Raw genomic sequence first — 20,353 nt, forward strand, 5'->3', positions numbered from 1 at the left:
TGTCGATTAACCAATTGTTCTTGTAGTGATTGACTTTTTGGTGGTTTTTATAGAGGAGAAACAATTCATGATGCCACTCGAAATGTCAGTCATAAGGTGATGCATCGACTCTTCCTAAGCATCCAAGAGGCAACAGAAAATGATATCATATGAATGAGGGACAGCGTTGATGCAGTACTCTGGGTAACAGTCAATAATGGTGGTGAATGTTGGAATTTGATAGGGAACTTATGGGCCTTGCCTTTGCACCAGCACTATTTTGACTCAAAAGTGCAATGTTGTCAGCATGTATTCCTTATCAGGTGCAATGTATAGCTAGAATCACATGTAAGTCGTATTTCTCTAGGTATTTAGAATAAGTCATTCTTTGTAGTTTGTACACAACATATCTCTTTTCTATACTGTCTTTATTTTGTGACATTGTTTTCCTTATTCTTATTTGAGTGATATCTGCATACATCATCATAGTGTAGCATGGCAAACAAGTTTTGTGCTACTGTAAGTGGTTTTCACCATTACATGTGCTGGTCTGAACATTAATAATGACTCCAGACAGGAGCACCTTGTATATCAAGTGATGAAATGTGCTTATAATATTTTGAAATGGATCTCTTATGATTCAAAAATTGAAAATAACTAATACTTCTTTAGGCAAAATAGTTAATGTTTCAACTCTTTGGACCATATATGTCTATGTTTGTCTTAGGAATAGACCGGAGAATATAGTTGAGTTGGATAGACATGAAAACCTTTAAGTAAAAGCTTTAGGTAAGTTGGATCAATTGTTCAATAAGATGAAGATATTCTTCTAAGAGTAAAAATAGGATGGTTAAGATGACGAGAGGTATCAGGAGTCTCGTGTGATCATCGGATATCTTTGAAATAAGAAGAAAAATTTTATAAGGTAGTTGTGAGATGACCAATAATGTTTTATGGATCCGAGTGTTGGGCAGTTAAGAAACAACATATATAAAAAGTTTGTGTTGCTAAGATGAAAATGTTGAGATGGATATGTGAAGTTATTAGGAAAGATAGGAAAAAAATATTTCCTTTCGTGAACAGCTAGGTAATGCTTCGATAGAGGATAAGATAAGAAAAAATCATTTAAGATGATATGGGCATATACTCAAGAGACCTCTGGATTTGATAATCAAAAGAGGTGAAATGATTCATGTTAGTGGTATGAGAAGAGGTAGAGGAAGATCTAAAATAACTTTAATAAAAACTATAAATAAATGTTTAAGTACTCTGAATTTAACTAAGTATATAGCTTTTTATGGATCTCAATGGCAGCAAAAGATCCATGTAGCCAATGTTAAATAGTTGGGAGTTATAGTTTTGATATTGTTGTATGTTTGCATAATTTAATATATTATTCTTTAGTGACACGTGAAATTGCACATTTTTTATGACCATGCTAATTTGCAATACTATATATCCTCGTATGTTTCTCAAATATTTAACACATAAACTTGTATAATTTCACCAATAATGTCTTCTAACCTTTTATCCATAATGCTCCTTTTGTACCTTTTTGGAATATTTTATCATGTCTTTTTTAATAGTTAATTTTAAGAAACAGTCTTAAATCTTGTTATTCTTATATTACTTGTTTCACATCCTTCACTTATGATTAAAAATATTATGGTTGAGAATCAGTTTAAGCAAATGGGAGCTCAATCAAACAAATAAAAGATAGATCTGGGTCTTCACTTCAACATTATGAATGTGAATTTGAAACTTTGACCATAATGTATAAATTTTGTTATTCCAGTGATTAGGGTGATAAATTGAGAAGCATTGCATTCAACAATTTAGTTAGTTCGCTTCTTTATGTAAGAAATAATGCTAGATACTGCAATCTTTGTAGAAAGAGGTTATTGTGTTTCTTGCATCTCTATGCATGCACCATCTTTCTAAAATATCTCAAGTCTTTTAAAAATATGAGTTTGTATATTTCAATCAATATCTAATTCATCTTATTTTAATTATTTGGATACATCATTGGTAGAGAACTAGTAATTTTTTAAGTTAGTCAATGTCTATTATATTTGGAATTCTATCTTGAACTTCTTAAGAAACACTTCATTTTGGAATTCTAGGATGGTATGCAGAAAGATATATTTCTATCCTTTTTATCCAAGTTGGAGGAGAATTGCCAGAAAATCCTCATTGGAAGTGATATTGACTATCGTCGCTTAATACCAAATAAAAGATTGGACCAAGTAAGCTGAAATTAGATTACCATTACATCTGATGTTTTTGGAGTTACTATAATCCATGTTATTGAAGATTTTTTTATCCTTTGTTTCTTTCATATGCATCCTCACATTAATGCTTATCATGAGGATCATGTAATTGCTTGATGAAGTACAATTGACTCTGATGGTACCCCAAATGAATATTGGATTATTGGTGGCCTAATTGTTTTCTACTAATAACTTGTAAGACATTCAATGAAAGATCAGATTCATCCTGAAAGAATGTATAGAATTTAAAATGTCATCCATGAACCAACGGTGCCAGCTTGCCTGCTTTGTGCAGCCCCATCCTATTGGTCCATTGCATAACATAGGAGGCATATTTGCACAAGGCATGTGTGTGTGTGTGTCAATACATGGCCATATATGACCTTTGTGACTGCCATACTATAGGATTGGCACTTGTTCTTAATGCATCGACATGCTTGCCAAGTATGGGCTAGTGGATGTTGGTTTTATGAAGATCATGCATGAGTCACTAATGGAGATTAACAAGATAAACATTCAAAGAATTATTTTAGGGTTTCCAAGAATCTTTATGTATGGACAGTGACTACAAATTGAGTTGTAAATTGTTTGAATTTGATCATTGAATTGTCCCATGGCCCTTAGATGTTGGCCCACTTAAATGATAAGTGGGTTCATTATAGATTGGTCCTAGTTTTGCAATCTAATTCATGAAAAGAAAGGTTGGGAAATCACAAGTGACCTTTTAAAATGTGATGTTTTAGCCTTTGCCAATCCTTCAAGTTATCATAGCCAGACTGCTTGTCAAATTACCTAGATTATTTGTTTATGTCACTGTAACTGTATAAAGAATTATTCTGTCAACGTATTTCGTGTTAGGAACGAGTTGGTACTAAGAGGGGGGGGAGGGGTGAATTTGTGCAGCGGAAAGATTACGTCGGTTTAAAAATCTTCGCTCGATTAAAACTGATTTCGACGAAAACTATTTCGGAGAGATGTTAACTTTGAAATCGTATTCGTAAGCGTAATGGAAGTAAAGCAAGTAAGTAGTTTGCAGTGAAGGTAAATAGCAAGAATAAAAATGCAAACCAAGTTTTTATAGTGGTTCGGTCGCCGTGACCTACATCCACTTCGTCGAGGCCACCGGCATCCACTAACGATCTTCCTTTAATAGGTGAAGATCAACCTCCTTATTATAACTCTATTCTCCTTTTGCAGGCTTAGGTGAGAACTTTTACACCCCCTTTTTACAAAGCTTCCCTCACACTCTCTCGTAGAATGATTTCTAAACTTTAGGATGAGGGACTCTATACTTTACAAGGGTTTTCAACTCTACAAACACAGAGTTTTTGTTCACTTTTCTTGCTTCTCCATGCAGGAATAGGTAGGATATTTATAGACCCCAAATGGCTTAAAAAATAGAGCTAAAATTCAATTCCCCCGAAATTTCAGGGTACGAGCAGTACCACCGCTTGCAATCTGACACTGGGCGGTACCACCGCCCAGTTTGGCGATACCACCGCCTAGAAGACTATGTCTAGGCGGTATCACTGCTCAGACTGGTGGTACCACCGCCCGACACAGTCTCGGAGACTATGCCACGATGGTTTCACTTGTTTGGTCATTGTTTGGGCCTTTCTCTTGGCCCAACATAGCCCAAACTTGGGCCCAACAATCCCTTAATTGGGTTGGCCCAATTTTAATCCTAATTATGTGCTAACTACGAATTTTAAGACATTTTCTAAGCTAAACAAAGTCTGTAAGTCTAGGTTTCTTCCGGCGAGCTTCCGGCGATCTTCCGACGAACTTAAGATCTCTCGGTAATGTTCCGGCGGACTCCCAGTAAGCTCCTGGACTTCACGACGATCTTCTTGGTGAGTTCCGACAGCTTCTTTGGCAAGCTACAGGACTTCTCGGTCAATTCCGACAGAACTTCCGATGAACGTCCGGCCTTTCGACGAACTCTCGAACTCCCAACGAAATCGCGTTCTTGACTCCGGGACTTCATTTTGCTTTATGCCTTGCTATCGTAGTTAATCCTGCACACATAAAAACCAACTTCGATCTAGACAATTATTACAAAGCTTGAATCATGTTGTTCGGCATATCATTGGTTCATCGATGCTTCGTCCGATTCTTCGGCACATCATCCTCTCTTGCGGCCTATTGCTCAATCGGCCAGTTGACCTCCGCAACTCCGAAGCCTTCTGCCGATACGTCGACCGATCTTCCGGCCCGACGTCCAATCTTCTGACATGTTTATTCCAGCCCAACATGAGTCTTCCTGCTTCAATTGTCTCTCCTTGATCGAAACTTCCTGCGTCGCTCAAAACGTATATCAAATCATAAACACTATAAATTAGTTTCAACATCAAAATCCGAGATTCAACATTTCGTTATTGTCTACTCTTTCTATTCTGATCAAATACCTAGCAAAATTTGTATATCCTGGCTTCTTTTCCATTCTAGAGATTAAATAGGAAAACTTCAGCTGGTTAGTTCTAGGTGACATTTTTATTGTTAAGAGAAATCTTGACAAGGTTTCCTTTTTGAACTCAAAATTTATGGTGACTATTATAACCTTATGTTCGCCCAAAAAAACAAATATAATTTGTCACAAATTCTGGCTCCTTTATCTCTACGTAGACATAACATATTTCAGTAGCTTCCACACTTCATAATATATATGTTAATTTGGATAGAAGTAAGATGATCCATACAAGTTTGATTGGTGTCTTCCACAATATGACTAACTTGCAGCAGAACTTTTATAGCTTTTCAAGTGATTGTTAAAGTTTAGAATTTTATTTGGGATACTAAACATGAGAAACTTTAAGATGTCATAAGCTTTTACATAGTAGATGCACTCAAATATAGATCCTTGGCATATTTACCTGGCAGCAAGCTGTTGTCATTAGAACATAGAGGTTATAGTTGACTAACAGAAGCACAATTAAGAAAATCGACTGGCTGGTCCGATCAGGAAAACCATGATCCAGTTTTGTGACTGGTCTGGTTCTACGCAAAGACCAGAAGTGTAAAAGAACCAGCCTGGACTGACAAATTCAGTTGTTTCTTTAATGAACCATGGAATCTTTTGGAGTTGAGTTCGTAAGAACTGGCCGGTTTTCTAATATATTCAAAAGTTAGTACACCCTTATTTTCTAAATTAAATTGAATTATAATGAGATGAATTTCGCTAATTTCATTATTAAAAAAGAAAATCTTTTGCAATCTTCTCCAGCAGTCCCTCTCGTTGTTTTCCTGCTTGTCTTGCACAGCTGTGCGGACACCTACTGTCATGCCCAAGGAGTGGAGGATTAGGAGGAAGAGGAAGGAGAAGAAGAGCATGAAGGAAAATAAGAAGAAAGGAAGGAAGAAGAAGAGAGAAGGGAAAATAGAAGAAAGAAGAGAAGAGGAAGGAATAAAGGAGTGGAGAAGAGAAGCAAAGGAGAACAAGGGGAAGAGGAAATTTGGGCAAAGGAAGAGGGGAGAAGAAAATGAGAGGAACAAGGAGAAGTGGAGAGGAGGGGAAGGGAAGGAGTAAAAAGAGGGAAAAAAAAATTAAAAGAGGAAAAAAAAAATTTAAGCTCCAATCAATTGACCCACTAGTTCAGCAAGTACATAGGGAAACGAAGCATGGTCCAGTCAATCACCAGTTAAATTCCAGTAACTATGTACTAAACACATTGATTGTATATCTCAAAGAACTAATAAAATACCAGCAAATTATCTGATTATATTATGTTCAACCACTAGTGCCACAATTTTCAAAAAGGGGTCATGGGTTAGCACAGCAAGGATTTTAATGTCTAATAAATAGGCATAACACGCCTGTGGTCTTGGAGGATGTTTAGTGGTGTGTGATCAAGCAAAACAGAGAGAGAAGGTGTGGACTCACATCTGGGCCAATTCCCCAATTCTGTCAGATGTTAATTTTCAAATGCGCATGGAGTACTTGCCTAAACTTGTAAATCTGGTTATGATAGATCACCCTTCATTGTGACTTATTAGGTTATTAGGATTACAAAAGTCTCAAATCTGACTGCAAGCAGCCTGTACTTTGCATGGAGTTGCCAAACACACTTCTATTGGCTTCATAAAGGGCCATTCACATTTTGTAATAGAGTAAAGATCTGTGAGCGTAAATTACATAGTTGATGCCTTGTGAAATTGTTTGACCAGAATTATTCTCAAACTTTGCCTAATTTTGGGTAATAATCCTTTGTTATAGAATAGTTCACTTCAGACATCTTTACATTTAAATTTGTAATTGTTTTAAATTCTTTATTATTGAATATTCAAGGTGTATTATAATGCCTCTCTCTAGTAACGATAATCTTAATAGCCACAAAACAACTGCATTACAAGTCACTTAACATCACTATTTCTGTTCTTCTTATGTACTACTGTTACTATACATACCAAAATCTTGAGCATACTTCTAAACCAAGTAGTCATGGTTTGCCGTGTGGTGATACTTTATGTTTATGTAAATGTCATTGTTAAAATCCAGCATATGGAACATCTTGTGGTTCAATAGTGGGCATTTTCGTGTATAGTTATTATCGAGGAGTTCAAAAATTTAAGTTTAAGCATCTTGACATATACCTGCAGGTTTCCTTTTTTTGGCCTTCCAGCACTGGTGCTTGTAGAGAGTATGAAAGAATGTGGAGTGAGGTCACCAGGAAAGCTGGAGGGGCAATTACTTCCACTGTTATTCCTGTGATGTTTGGGAGGTATGTGTCCTTTTCCATATTTATACTTGATAAATATATGATTGGTGTGAATTAATGTGTAAATAATTTCCTGAACAGATGTCTGGAAGTTCCTGAAAGCTGTAATGGAATAGCGAGATTCAACTTCGAGTATATATGTGGCCGCCCGGTAATGTTTCATGTCAATTTGTGAGTGTAAACTTCCTTAATGATGGAACACTTTTTACTTGAAATACATATTTTTCATTTTTATTTATTTATTTATTTTATGATAGCTTGACCATCAAAATGACTCATTATTAGGGATGACGGTACATGATTTTAATTTTAGAGGATTTGCTAGAAACAGAACATCAACTGGAGGCTTTTTTATTTTCATTTTTTTAAGAATTATTAACTGGCAACCATTAATTTCCAAACTACTAGAGAAACTCATATGAGATATGGAAATAAACATAAACTAGAACTTATTAATGCACTCATCAAAGTTTTCTGATGACTTGCTAAATGATCAGGTGGTAAGATTTCTTTGCCTGAAGTACCACTGGTTCATGAGATTTAGAACCAATGTGGTTCTACAACTTTCTAGATAATCTGGTTAGTTCATACTTGATTTTCTTTTTTGATTTAGATAGGCCTAGAAGTTTCTTCTTTAAATTTTACTATTTATTAGAGATGCTAATTTTTCCAGGGATATATTTAAATAATCCATGTATTTCTTTCCAAATGAGTTATGCCACTCTCTCGTTTGAGATAGATAATCTGGTTAGTTCATACTTGATTTTCTTTTTTGATTTAGATAGGCCTAGAAGTTTCTTCTTTAAATTTTACTGTTTATTAGAAAATGCTATTTTTTTCAGGGGTATATTTGCATAATCCATGTAATTCTTTCTAAATCAGTTATGCCACTAACTCCTGTCTCAATTATAATCAGGTTGGGGCATCAGACTATATTGCAGTAGCTAGACATTACCATACAGTTTTCGTATCGGATATTCCGGTCATGAGTATGAGGATACGTGACAAGGTATTCTTTTTGCAGATATTCTTTACATTATTGTTTTCTTCACAACACTTGCATTATAATTTAATTTGGCTTCTGAAATTTCTAGTTTCCTGCAACTTCAGTTTCGGTTAATGAGATTTGCTCTTCTTCCCATCTTTGTTTAGAATTTGCTTCTTTTTTTTTTTTTGTCATTGTCAATTATCAAGACTCTCCGAGGGCATTAAAGAATATCCTTTCCTTTCTATTTCAATTTTCCTTTTTCTTTACTGTTACTACTAATAATTTTCTGTTTGGCACTTTCAGGCACGGAGATTTATCACTTTGATTGATGAGTTATACAATCATCACTGCTGTATTTTCTGTTTAGCTGCTTGTTCAATTGATGATCTCTTTCAAGGGACAGATGAAGGAACTCTTTTTGACCTTGAGAGGTACTTGCCAATGTATTACCATAGTCCTGTTACAAACACATTTACAGATGGAATCAGCAGAAAACTCTTCAAACTGTGACTTTGTGCAGTTTTCAGTTTGAAACTGAAACAGAAGGTGGAAAACTGCGTCGAGATGTTTTAGCAGCAGGTAGTGTTGGCTTGGGACCTGCCCCTTCTGGAATCACATCTTTATTGTCTGGTCAAGAGGAGATGTTTGCTTTCCGTAGAGCAGTGAGTACCTGCATCAATTTTTTTTTTTCACTCCTTTTTTTACAAATTCCTAAAAGTGTTTTAAGCTTATGAGAGTGGGGATTCTGTTATAAGAATCTTGTGAAGTGGGAATAGGCAATTATGTAGCCAATTATCGAGCATTTTGTGTGGTTAAAGATGGTCATAATGGGAAAATCTAGTTTAACTTCTTGAAGTGAATGTTTTTTATTAATACATTAGATCTACAATGATACATGCAATTATCAGCTTAAATGAGTCTATCTTACTATACTTTTCATAGACTTCGAAAAAATGTATGAGAACTTTTGTAGGTTTTAATATAAAATTTATATTAAGAGGCAATTTGCAAAACTGATCCAGGATTTCTGCCTTTTAAGGACAAGCAAATTTTTCAAAAAGTTCAGTTGATAGAGAGGTTTGGCTTAGAAATGTTGGGGTATTTGGACATATACCCTCAGAAAGATAGTTTCTAGCAGGAAAGAAATAAGCCAAGGCAAATTTTCAAATCTTTTTACTCCTTTTTGACAATGCACACTAGATACCGACAATGTGAATCGAAGTCCTTTTCTGGTACCCTAACCACTGAGGTGTCTCCCCAAAGACAGACTGAAGTAATTGGAGTAACAAAAGTATAAATAACAAAGATAGGAAGACAGATTTGTGGGGTGTGCCTACTAGGAGACTTGTTTCTTCTTATTGGACATATGTTCTGTCCGATAGACCCTATGTTGGATAGTTTTCTTGTTGGAATTAGCAGCATCTTAATTACTAAAATAAGGGTGGTCGTTTTTTTGACAAGCAATGTAGAGTAAAATTCAATTTTATGAGTTGATTTTAGTAGCTAAGTTGTGACTAAGCATGTCTGTGGACGTAGTCATGTAAATACAATTTTATGAGTTGTATTTAGTTTGCTATTTACTTGTCATAACTTAATGCATCTTCCATTGTCCCTTGATTTTAGTAGCTAAATTGGCTTGAATGTTTTTGAGCCTTTGAAAGTAACTTCATCATGATTTTCAAATTAGTAATGGGCATTATTTGCAGGTGTCACGCTTGATCGAAATGCAGACACCATCATATAGGGATGGAGTTCAACTTTTTCATCCATTGTTTCAGCAACACAATAGACAACTAACAGATCATGCGCCTGTCTCCCAGCTTCAGCCATCCCTGTGATGAGAAGACTATTTAATTCCTACGGATTCTTGTCAGGTTGATGGGGAACAAATCTGTTCCTGTAGATGTCATCAAGTTGCAAACTATATTTGATTGATTTCTAGCAGTCATTCTTATGAGTTTGCTTGAATAAACTAATCAGTTAAGTACAAATAAATAGAACTGCAGCAACACTGGATGTTTTAATAAAAGCCACAGTACCTCTGTTGTGAACGTCAAAATTCAAGTGCTTTTTGTTGGTAGTTTTTAATTGAGTAACAGGATCATATTAAGGTTGGAATCAGCATGATTCGGCGGCTTGATTGTGTTAATTGGACCGAGATGGGTGCGACAGTTTCATCTATGTTTCCACTGGGCATATTGCTAGATGTGGCACTACTCAAAATAAGGATCATGAACATGAAGTGACGTGCTTTGACCTCCTTTTCTCGGTGTTTTTTTGTTTTATTTTTTGGTCCCTGTTGGTGCGAATAGAAGATATCACATCGATTGGACGTATTGGGACTTGCAATCGATGTGATATCATCTTCTATTCGGACTTGCAATTGAGGACTATATATATATATATATATATATATATATATATAAGGACACAGAGAAATAATTGAGGACCTTTTCCCATCCCTAATAAATAAAGATTAAGTGAACAGCACAAACCGACATCCCACACGCTATGCAATTAATTCACAGACCTCTAGCGAGCATTTGATTATAATTCTCGATGGACTGGAGGCGCTGCAGCTGGAGCTGCTCTCTGAAGCGCCTGATGAAGGCATCGGCCACCTCGTTGATGTCCTCCTCTTCTTCCTCCGCTGCAAAGCGCTCCCCTCTTCTCACCTTGTTGACCGCGATATCCCGCGGCTGGAGGCCGGCGTCTCCTCCTCCAGCGACAAAATTAGCGGCTGAGGTATTCCTCTTACCGCTTCTGCTGCTATTGCTTTGGCTGCCGTCTCTTAACGATGGGGCTTTGTGATCTGTGGGTGCCAATGATACGGCCGTGGCGTGGGTCGAAGAGGTGGTGATAGGGTTCCTCGCCATGGAAATCTTCTCCTTGGCCACTGTTGTCATCGGATGAAGCAACACAAGAAAAAAGACAAGCCTGGTTGCTTCTTGATTATTAGAGACGAGCCTTGAGGCGACGACCGACTGATACGTGATGGGGGGCTTAGATGGTGTGTTATTTATAGTGTGAGACGCCGAAAGCCACCTGGCATTGAGTTGTAACGGCGCCTAGACGACAGTGCCGTCGTGTCTTCAACCGGACGTAACTTACGCCGTCGTTACGTCGCCGCAAGTGATGCGGGGCGCCACCAGACGTGGATCGCGGAGCAACACGCCACGCACTGCGTTCCGGCGAGAGCAATGCTTTCTTTTCGTACCCGTCCCACTTACGTGCCTCGTTAGCTTGGGCCAAAATGCTGGGCCCCTTTGGAATGAATCTATACCGCCGTATCAGTAGAGACGGGTACGTTTGCTCGCATCATCAAATAACTCGGTGGTCGGTCCACGCAACGATGAGGACCGCCCCGTGTTTTCTAAAATGCCGATGCCGACGTGAGATGGGCGGCGGTGCAGTCAAATGTGGCGGTGGATGGGGAAGCGTGTGGGGCGAAAGGATCGTCGCGATGGGCATCCGTGGACCGGCGCCGTTGCCTTATCCTTGTTTCCTTTTAATTCCTTTGATTCGTGGCAGCATCTGAATCGGCCAGAACAAGCTTTCTCAAGTGTATCGTCGAGGATCTCTACTTAGGTTGCAGCTTCTTTATGTTTTTGGTAAGCCAACAATAAGCAGTTGTCGACAAGAAGATTAGAAAGAGGAACGAGAGATTGAGAGGTGGTCAAAGAACTCGATCGAGATTTTGTATTTTAAATATTAAATCTTAGATAAATAATTAAGTTTATTTTCCAACCTCAACTTTATGGAAATTTGATGCCAGATTGAGGTCTAAAATCTGCTACGTCTCGCCAACCAAACAGCGGCAGATTATTCGGTTCCTCAACAGCTATATATATATATATATATATATATATATATATATATATATATATATATAAACAGTTATATATATAAACAGTTGCATAGCATCACAGTAAATAATGAAAGTACATTGAGCTATTTTATGATTATAAAGAGAGAAACAAACTCTTATATACGAACAAATACAAATAGATCGTAATATATAGTGAGATTAAATGAAAATTATAATAAAATAAGATATCAAGATTTATGTGAAGGATAAAAATCATGGATAAACGAGAGATAATCCACTATAAGAATAATAAATAAACAAATCTCAGAGTCTTTTGTCCAAAACCCAAACAACAATCTCAAGAGAATAATTTGGATATAAGGATTATGTCACTATGCACAATATCCAAAATCTCCTCAAGTAATTATAGTAAAAATCTATTGTAGATATGATCTAACCTGAGATGAGAACACTGCTTGGATGATTGAGAATAGACTATATTCGTTGTTCTTGTCTTCTTTCCTTTATCTTATTTTTCTATCATTTTCTCATCTTTTTTGAATCAAGTTGCTATTGCAATTTTCTACTTCTACTACTGTAGTTTTTTATTTTGTTGTTGTAGTTTTTCTCCTAATTTTTTATACTCATCACATCCCCTTATTATATCTAGAGTTAGATTAAAATAGATGTGAGTTATGAATTATTAAAGTCCACTATAGACTGAACTCATGGGCTATCAGCCCAACGTTCTATTCTAAACGAACTTAAAGAGTGTTTTTTTGTTACTCCTAACAAGCTAGAGTTAGCAATAACACTTACTATTGAAAGCCACTGCCGTTAGACAACATCAAAATGTGCATTCTCAATAAATCCATTCTTAAAAGAAAATGTGGACATCAAGTATCAAATTAAGCAAATTAAGATAATGTTGTAGCAACTAATGCAACAAAGTTTATAAGATCTAAACCACAAACACAAGTGGTATTGTAAAAGGATGATATAAACATAAGAGTGCTCACATTCCAATTATCATGACCATAAATTAAAACGCTTCTCTATTCCACAAACACAAGTAATGTTTATCTATGGCTGTGCTCTCTACAAATATACTACACAAACACATCGAATATGATTTATATTATTTCAGTACTATACAGCAGTGTACTATGCCAACTGAATGTTGATTAGTTGCAAAGTAAATCGTACAATTTACCCAAGATATATATATATATATATATATTTATTTATTTTTTTGAATAATATTCTTTTTTTGATGGATTAGTCCATAGGGTTAATGGGTTCAATTCCTCAATTACAGTGTTTGTGAATAGGCCTATAGTGTTTTTGTGGAGATGTCAAAATATGATAAGCTACTTCAAAAACACTATATATATGGAGAGATTTGCCAAAGTAGGGCAGCACTATATATCCAAGTATACAAACCTACTCCAAAATTCTACTTTCCAATTCCATGGAAACATTAGTCACAAATTAAGTTTAATGAATGCTCTTCATAATCATGCTCCACATTTGTCTAATAGAAGTGAAAAAAAATCATATTTATGGTATATAAATTTTCTAAAATATGTAAAATAATATATATAGATTCATATGAGAAACCCAAGAAGATTTTATCCGTCAGAATGAACCGCTTAAGGTTTATAAATCAATCCTCACTAGTAAATACCATTAGTTAAAACATATATTTTGATGAGGATTTTCTTGATGATATATGAAAGAAAAAGAAAAAGGTAACATATAAGATGGGGTAAACAAATCAAAAAAATAAATTTGATCTAACTATTAAAAAAACAGAAATTTACTGGAGACATTCATAACGGCTAATATTTTTCTAACTACGCGAGAAAATCGTATTGTGAGAAAAATTCTCCCTGTATAAATCATGAAGAGGAAAATATATTTTGTTTCTTCATCTTCGTTATTTATTCTCTTGAGACATCAAATCATAATTTCTTCGTCTTCATCTTCGTAGACATGAGGGATAAAAGAAAAAGATAGGAGAAACAAGAGAGATGAGAGAGAATTGTTCACTCCTAATAGCTATGAAAAAAATATCATTTATGGTGACAATAACTGTACACCTCGAAGAAGATAGATTAGGTTGATGGTTACGAAAGAGGCAATTATTGTGATTCCTATGAAGCAATCATAATGAGTTAGCAATAAAAAGCACAATGCAAAGAGCTAAGATTAGATTATAGATTATTGCTTTCTTGAAGTTAGGAACCATAAATCCAAAAAGGAAAGAATTAAAATGAAATGTTCAAAATTTGATGACATGAGATCCCAAAAATAAGTCGCAAATGAACACTAAAAAAATATGTAAAATAATATATAGATTCGTATAAATCGGATTCATACGAGACCCAAAAAGATCTTATCGGTCAGAACGAACCAAAAAGATAAGCTTAGGTATATAATCAATGCAAATACGATTAGTTAAAAGATAGATTTTGTTGATGATATATAAAAGAAGAGGAATTAAATTTGATCCAATTATTAAAAAAAGAAATTTACTTCTTATTCCTATTGATGGACTATAAGAGGAGACAACTATAAAAGAAATGATAAATATCTTACGAAAAAGGATGACATCTTTTGATGGGAAATCTCAAATTTTATATATTCATTCATTCATTCCTAATCAAAATCATTAGGAATAAATGTTGTATCAAAATCGCATCAAGTTTATAACCTTATTCTAACTAATGAATATTATTTAGACGATTAATTTAGGAATTTTCAAGTTGATTTTTCGATATTTTAGTTGGGATTTTGATGCGATTTTCTTACAGAAACTTTTTGTTACAGAAACTATATATATATATATATATATATATATATATATATATATATATATATATATATTCCGTATGAAGGTTGGATTTTTCCTGGCCGTTCGATTAGGGCGGTCCCACAACGCAGACCAGATTCTTTTGGATTTCGCTGAACAAAATGAAACGAAAACAAGGACCAAAATCGTCTACGTAAACGTACATTTCACGCGACCCCTTCCACCGCCGACTCAGGAATGAGAACCCTAGCCCTCCACGTCATTGATCCTCCTCTTGGCCCTTTTCCTGACTCTCATACCCTACTTTTACCACTCTGGCGATTAGATCAAGATGTCGGCGCCAGAATAAAAGGACGGGTATAGTTGGGGTTCAGAACGAACAGGTGAATTGTTTTGCTATTTTTTTATATACGCCGGCCTAACCTATGGCTTGCTTTTTCTTCCTCCCTGTGTTATAGGGAATTTAGGGTTCACCGCCAAACAGAGTACAACAAAGAGCTTCTTCTTCTTCTTTTACTCGTAGCGTACATGTATCGATGGATCGTTGCAATCCACAGTAGCTGAGAGTTAGGCGTTTGGTCTCTCGCAGCGCGGATCTTCCTCTGCTCTTTCACGGTACCATCTCTTTCGCCGGATCGTTTCCATGTCCCCCCTGTGCTTTGATCTGCAGCGATAGGCAGCGATAGCCCCTTTCTCCGCCTCCACCTATTTTCCCCCGGAAAAAGATCGTTTTTGATTGTTTGTGGTGACTGTGTATTTTCTTATGTTTTATGCTTTGATGTATCTTCTTTTCAGTACTTGTTCTTTCGATTCTTTCTTTTTCGCTTCTAATTGGGTAGCTCGTTGCTGGCTGGATGGTTTTGACCGCCCACCCAATCATGCGCCATCTGTTTGACGATGTTGATGTTTGCCGAATTGTACTGCAGATTCTTTTTTCCCTCCGACAATAATCCTTAATCAAAAAAGAAACTGTCTTTCGTTCTTTCTCTGGGTGCGAGATGTCACCAAAGGTGATATCTTTGCCTATTGGCTCCAAATTCTATCCGATTGAGAAGCATAGTTTGTTATTGTACTTATAGATGATTTTGACAAGCAGAAGTTGCACTTATTCACAGTGAATTCGGCGATTTATGTGGCATAGTCACGCATAGCACGAGCTTGTAGGTTTTGCTTGATGAAATTGGTATGAGAACTATCCATCTTATCTGTGGCTTGCTTGTTCTCGCAGCTTCTGTTTTTACTGAATGTTCTACTTGGTCCACGAACCATGTCAGTGAAGCACACTCTTGGTGCTGGACTTTGTTCACATTATATTGCAGTCTGTGATTTCCTTTTTTTGCACCAGGAAAAGATGATCATATGTGATTATTTCAATGAAAATTTGTCGCATTCTTATTTAAAGTTTAAAGTCTGTAATTTCAGCTCATTGTTCATTGATTGCACTTTTTGCCCCCTTCTCTAGGGACAGTATTGTATCAAGAAGATTTAGTGGTTCTATTTATCTCGAACTATTTGGAATGCCAAAGGAAAGGAGGGTGCAGTCTCTGTCCTTTGGACGGCGATCTCGTGCATTTCCTTTCTCAGCTAGTTCTTCTTCACGGAAGTCGCTTGACCGTGTGGAGTCGGCCAAGGATATTAAAGAATGGGAGGAGGCTCTTTGCCCTGTGTGCCTGGAGCACCCCCACAATGCTGTTCTCCTTCTCTGCTCCTCACACGACAAGGGTTGCCATCCATTCATGTGTGACACCAGCTACCGTCACTCTAACTGTCTGGATCAGTACTGCAAGGCCTTATCTGGATCCAAGCCACCGCAGGATGTTGATGGCATGCAGCAACCAACCAATCTATTATGCCCTCTCTGTCGTGGACTCGTCAGCGGTTGGACAGTGATAGAGCCTGCTCGCAGGCATATGAATGCTAAATCTCGGAGCTGCTCTACGGAATCATGTGTGTTTAGTGGCACTTATGGGGATCTAAGGAAGCACGCAAGGAAAGAGCATCCGTCTACACGACCATCAGAGGCTGATCCGGAGCGGCAACAAGACTGGAGGAGGATGGAACAACAGCGGGACCTTGGAGATCTTTTCAGCATGTTCCATTCAGCTGTTACTGAAGGCCAGGCGGAAGTCAGTATCGATGAGGATGATGAAGAGGACAGCAACAGCATGCTTCTATTTCCTTCAGTCGCCGCCATGGTTTTGGTTGTGCATGTGCGTCAAGCAGGAGGAGATAACACGGATCGATCATCTCAGCCACGGTTTTATATCACAAGACCCTCTTCAGGGGATTCATCGGGAAGCCGAAGGGGAAGTGGGGTGATCTCATTGGCAGAGGCCATAGGCAATTCAAGGTCCACTAGCAGGGAGGCCCATGATGGTGGAGCTAATGGTGATAGCAGATCCAGTGAGGCGGATACAGCTTCCCAACAGAACCAAGGATGATGATGCTAGTTATTTGTTTTGTGGCTGAAGCACTCGATCTCATCATCATTGGACTATGGTGAGCTGCTGCTGCTACTGTTGGTCAAGGATGGATGCTGGATCATGTTGGCATATTGCAATGTCAATTCCTTCTCGAGTCTCTTTGAAGCATTGAGCTAGCTGCTGTGCGGCCATAGTTCATGGCTAGCCACTGTTACTGCAGCAAGTTAATTTGATGGATGGTCATTATAAAGTTGTTCCAGATGTAATTTGTTAATGTTGTCAAACTGCTCAGCTACATGATGACGCACACAGGCACACATTAAAAGAGAAGAAACTGGGCATTTTAATCAGTTGCGATGTCATGTTCTTTCAAAAGATCAATAAGTTCTTCATGTATTTGATGTTTTCTAATCAAATGTATGAATACCATTCTTGATATATGTCTGATGTGGTGGCCGGCCGAAAGCAACACATGCCAGTTTTACCTTCAGGGAACAATTGATGGATCGTAATCATACGAATGTTCCTACTACTATAAAAACACAGATAAAACAGACCAAGCTTATCACAATAATACATTTGCAACACTACAAGTATCAGCAGTTCCAGATTTGACTCGGACGCTATGTCATGTATACTGTCTGGTTGGATATACTTTTTGGAAGAGTAACAACCGCTCCATTAAGAGGACGACCCATCGAGACGCAGCCTCGCAGTAGGCCACAGAGACTGCAATCATCTTCGTGTTCGATCAATTAGTGTCTTTACAACGGGCCTTGTATTTCTTTACCTTTCATTGTGTATTTCTATTTATTTTGAAGATCCACTTAACATAAGCTTCTATGTATCATTTTTGTTAATAGTATAAATTTTTTATTCATAGTTTATCGTCATTTTTCTTTTCTACAATGTTCTTTAAAAGTTAATGGATCATATCCTACAAAAAGATAAAATAAAAGAAATATCATCTATCAATCCTTTGAGTTATATTATATAGCTTATGAATCGTTCTTGTCTTTCTTATAATCGAACTTCTTGAATCATATGATCTAGTTAATGTAGATAATGATTCAAACAAAGACTTTTTAGTGTTTGCTTATATTATATCATCATCTTCTAAAGATATAGCTTTCTTATGCTGCTGATCAATTTTTTCAATTTCAAAAATCTATTGTTCATCAAACTCAACATCTCTTGATATTACAACTTTGTTTGTGATAAGATTTTAGAGTTTATAACCACTGGGATTTTTAGTATAATCTAATAAGATATGTTTCTGACTTTTATCCTCAAGTTTTGTTTTCTTTTCTTTCGGTATACTTTAAAAAATTCTTAAATGATCGACTCTTGATTTCTATAGGCTCTATACTTCTTATGATATAATATTACCAATTCGTTGTCGAAAACCTATTAAGCAAATAAATTGCATAAACAATAATATCTCCCCAAAATTCTTTAGGAATCTTTTTTCCTTTTACATGCATATGGCTATATTAAGTATAGTCTTATTTTTTCTTTGTAAGATATCATTTTGTTGAGATGTGCTAGTCATAGGTGTTTTGCAAGCCAATCACGTGATTGATGACACGTGTGACTTGATACGCAGTCTTTTTGCTTATTATTATTATTTAACATTTATCACTTTATATTGCTTGTTGCTTGAATATATTATGATGTCCATGGATCTATGCAATAGGAATCAGATCGTGATGAGATCATGATAATAAGACTGATTCACATTTAAACACAAACCCTTAATAATCCTGGTCATAAGTTACTTGAGAAGGACATCGAGATAACCGGACATACTGGTATGTTATATGTCCATCCATATGATAGATGTAGCTGGTCTCATAGTTGCCCATATGAGGACACTAAGGATATATTATAGGTACTCATTGGAGAATGAGTTCACTGATTGATCCGCTTACGAAATGTTGGATGGTTGATGATGCCTTATTGTAAGACAACGATTTTGTAGATCCAGTGGTGTATCTAGTCCTTAGACTTGAGACACCAAGGATGTCCTATATAAGTACTCTACTCTTTGATACTAGATTTATATGTCTGGAGGTTCTAGATCTAGCATAGATGGTCATCGAAAGTGGTAGCCAACTTTACGAGGACTATTGAGTATCGATAGAGAATCATCCACTCTCGGTATCATGAGAGGAATATCTCATATGCTCTTGCTCAGACAAATCCCTGGCCAGGGTCATTCGGATATAAAGAGAAAGAGTTCTTTAAGAGAATCCGATTAGAGCGAGACTCAAGTAGAAACTATATGGGTCTGATAGTACCATGTCTGGTATACAGTCTTTAGAATATTAGATGGATGAGAGACTATATGTATATGGTAACTGAGGACAAACAGGTCGATTGGATTGGATTCTCCTGTATCATCTGAGGACTATGGCGTAGTGACCTAGTACGTTCGTAATCGATGAGTCAAGTGAATTTTATAGAGATAATAATTCATTGAGCCAAAAGGAGTTCTGATAGGTATGACTCATGGCCAACTTAATATTGGGCTTGGAGGATCACACATATATGGTAAGTATTACGCGAGTAGAGGTTCGGATATGAGATATTCGCCGGAGCCCCTATCTTATTGGATATCCAATAAGCCCCCAAATTATTGGATCCTATAGATAAGATCCAATAAGAGCTAATGAGAGATTATTGGATAGATATCTACTAATTTAAGAGGCTTGGGTAGTTGGATAAAGATCCAATACCCAATAGGGCAAAATCTATCAGGGTTAAGTTGATAGGGGACCTCTATAAATAGGAGGGAACCAATGGTTCATAGGCTAGAGCCTTTTTAGTTGTCATCTCCTATTCTCCTCCCATTCTCCTCCTCAAATAATAGGCCTAGAGATTCGAAGAGCATCGTCGCAGCTCTATTCTGTGGATCACCACCAGAGAGGAGGACGATTGACATCCTTCACCTTTTCCTAGAGATCTGTAGGGATTCAGAGATATATGATCTCCCTAGGCAACACAACTATCTCACGCGTGGCTTTAATTTTTGAGGATTTTGCGCACTAGTCTTCGCACGACGATGAAAACATTAATGAAAAATTTTAGTAAATTTGTTTTTATGTTCTTCTGCTGTGCATGTGATGTCGCCCTCATATTTCCTTATAGTGGTATCAAAGCCATATTGTTCGTACGAAAGATTGGTTTTGAACTACGTGTGTTATATTTTGGATAAGTTTTTGATGTCAAAATCATTGACATAAAAGCGAAGAAGGGCAGCAACTATTGCTGCCCTCGTAGATGGCAGCCAAGGCTGCCATCTGTGTGCAAGGGGCTGGCGACCGTCAAGCTACTACCGGCTGCCGACGGCCTG

The 20,353-nt window shown here is 36.8% G+C and overlaps 2 protein-coding genes across 9 annotated transcripts in view; both read left to right on the forward strand.

The window, feature by feature from the left end:
• Positions 1 to 10,032, forward strand: part of LOC103973326 (uncharacterized) — a 35,635-nt gene extending 25,603 nt beyond the window's left edge. For 5 of the 7 annotated variants that reach the window (XM_065190818.1, XM_065190803.1, XM_065190836.1 and 2 more), the window contains 7 exons: positions 2,103 to 2,225; positions 6,846 to 6,967; positions 7,046 to 7,115; positions 7,881 to 7,973; positions 8,256 to 8,383; positions 8,473 to 8,614; positions 9,659 to 10,032. In XM_065190818.1, coding sequence (XP_065046890.1) covers positions 2,103 to 2,225; positions 6,846 to 6,967; positions 7,046 to 7,115; positions 7,881 to 7,973; positions 8,256 to 8,383; positions 8,473 to 8,614; positions 9,659 to 9,790 — 810 coding nt within the window. In that variant the 3' untranslated portion in view covers positions 9,791 to 10,032. The remainder of the gene's footprint in view (positions 1 to 2,102; positions 2,226 to 6,845; positions 6,968 to 7,045; positions 7,116 to 7,880; positions 7,974 to 8,255; positions 8,384 to 8,472; positions 8,615 to 9,658) is intronic. The other 2 variants (XR_010514879.1, XM_065190831.1) reach the window with 2 other exon arrangements.
• A 4,934-nt stretch (positions 10,033 to 14,966) lies between these two features.
• On the forward strand, positions 14,967 to 17,438 carry LOC135678258 (uncharacterized). 2 transcript variants are annotated; one of them, XM_065190856.1, is made up of 3 exons: positions 14,967 to 15,190; positions 15,691 to 15,758; positions 16,038 to 17,438. In XM_065190856.1, exon 3 carries the CDS (start codon positions 16,093 to 16,095, stop codon positions 17,014 to 17,016), a length of 924 nt encoding a protein of 307 aa, XP_065046928.1. In that variant the 5' UTR covers positions 14,967 to 15,190; positions 15,691 to 15,758; positions 16,038 to 16,092; the 3' UTR covers positions 17,017 to 17,438. The 2 variants fall into 2 exon arrangements, with proteins under 2 accessions (XP_065046928.1, XP_065046923.1); XM_065190851.1 differs by lacking the exon at positions 15,691 to 15,758 and having other exon boundaries at positions 14,969 to 15,190.
• The last annotated feature ends 2,915 nt before the right edge of the window (positions 17,439 to 20,353 follow it).

The sequence above is a fragment of the Musa acuminata genome, chromosome BXJ1-1 (genome assembly GCF_036884655.1).
Source record: "Musa acuminata AAA Group cultivar baxijiao chromosome BXJ1-1, Cavendish_Baxijiao_AAA, whole genome shotgun sequence".
Classification (NCBI taxonomy): Eukaryota; Viridiplantae; Streptophyta; class Magnoliopsida; order Zingiberales; family Musaceae; genus Musa; species Musa acuminata.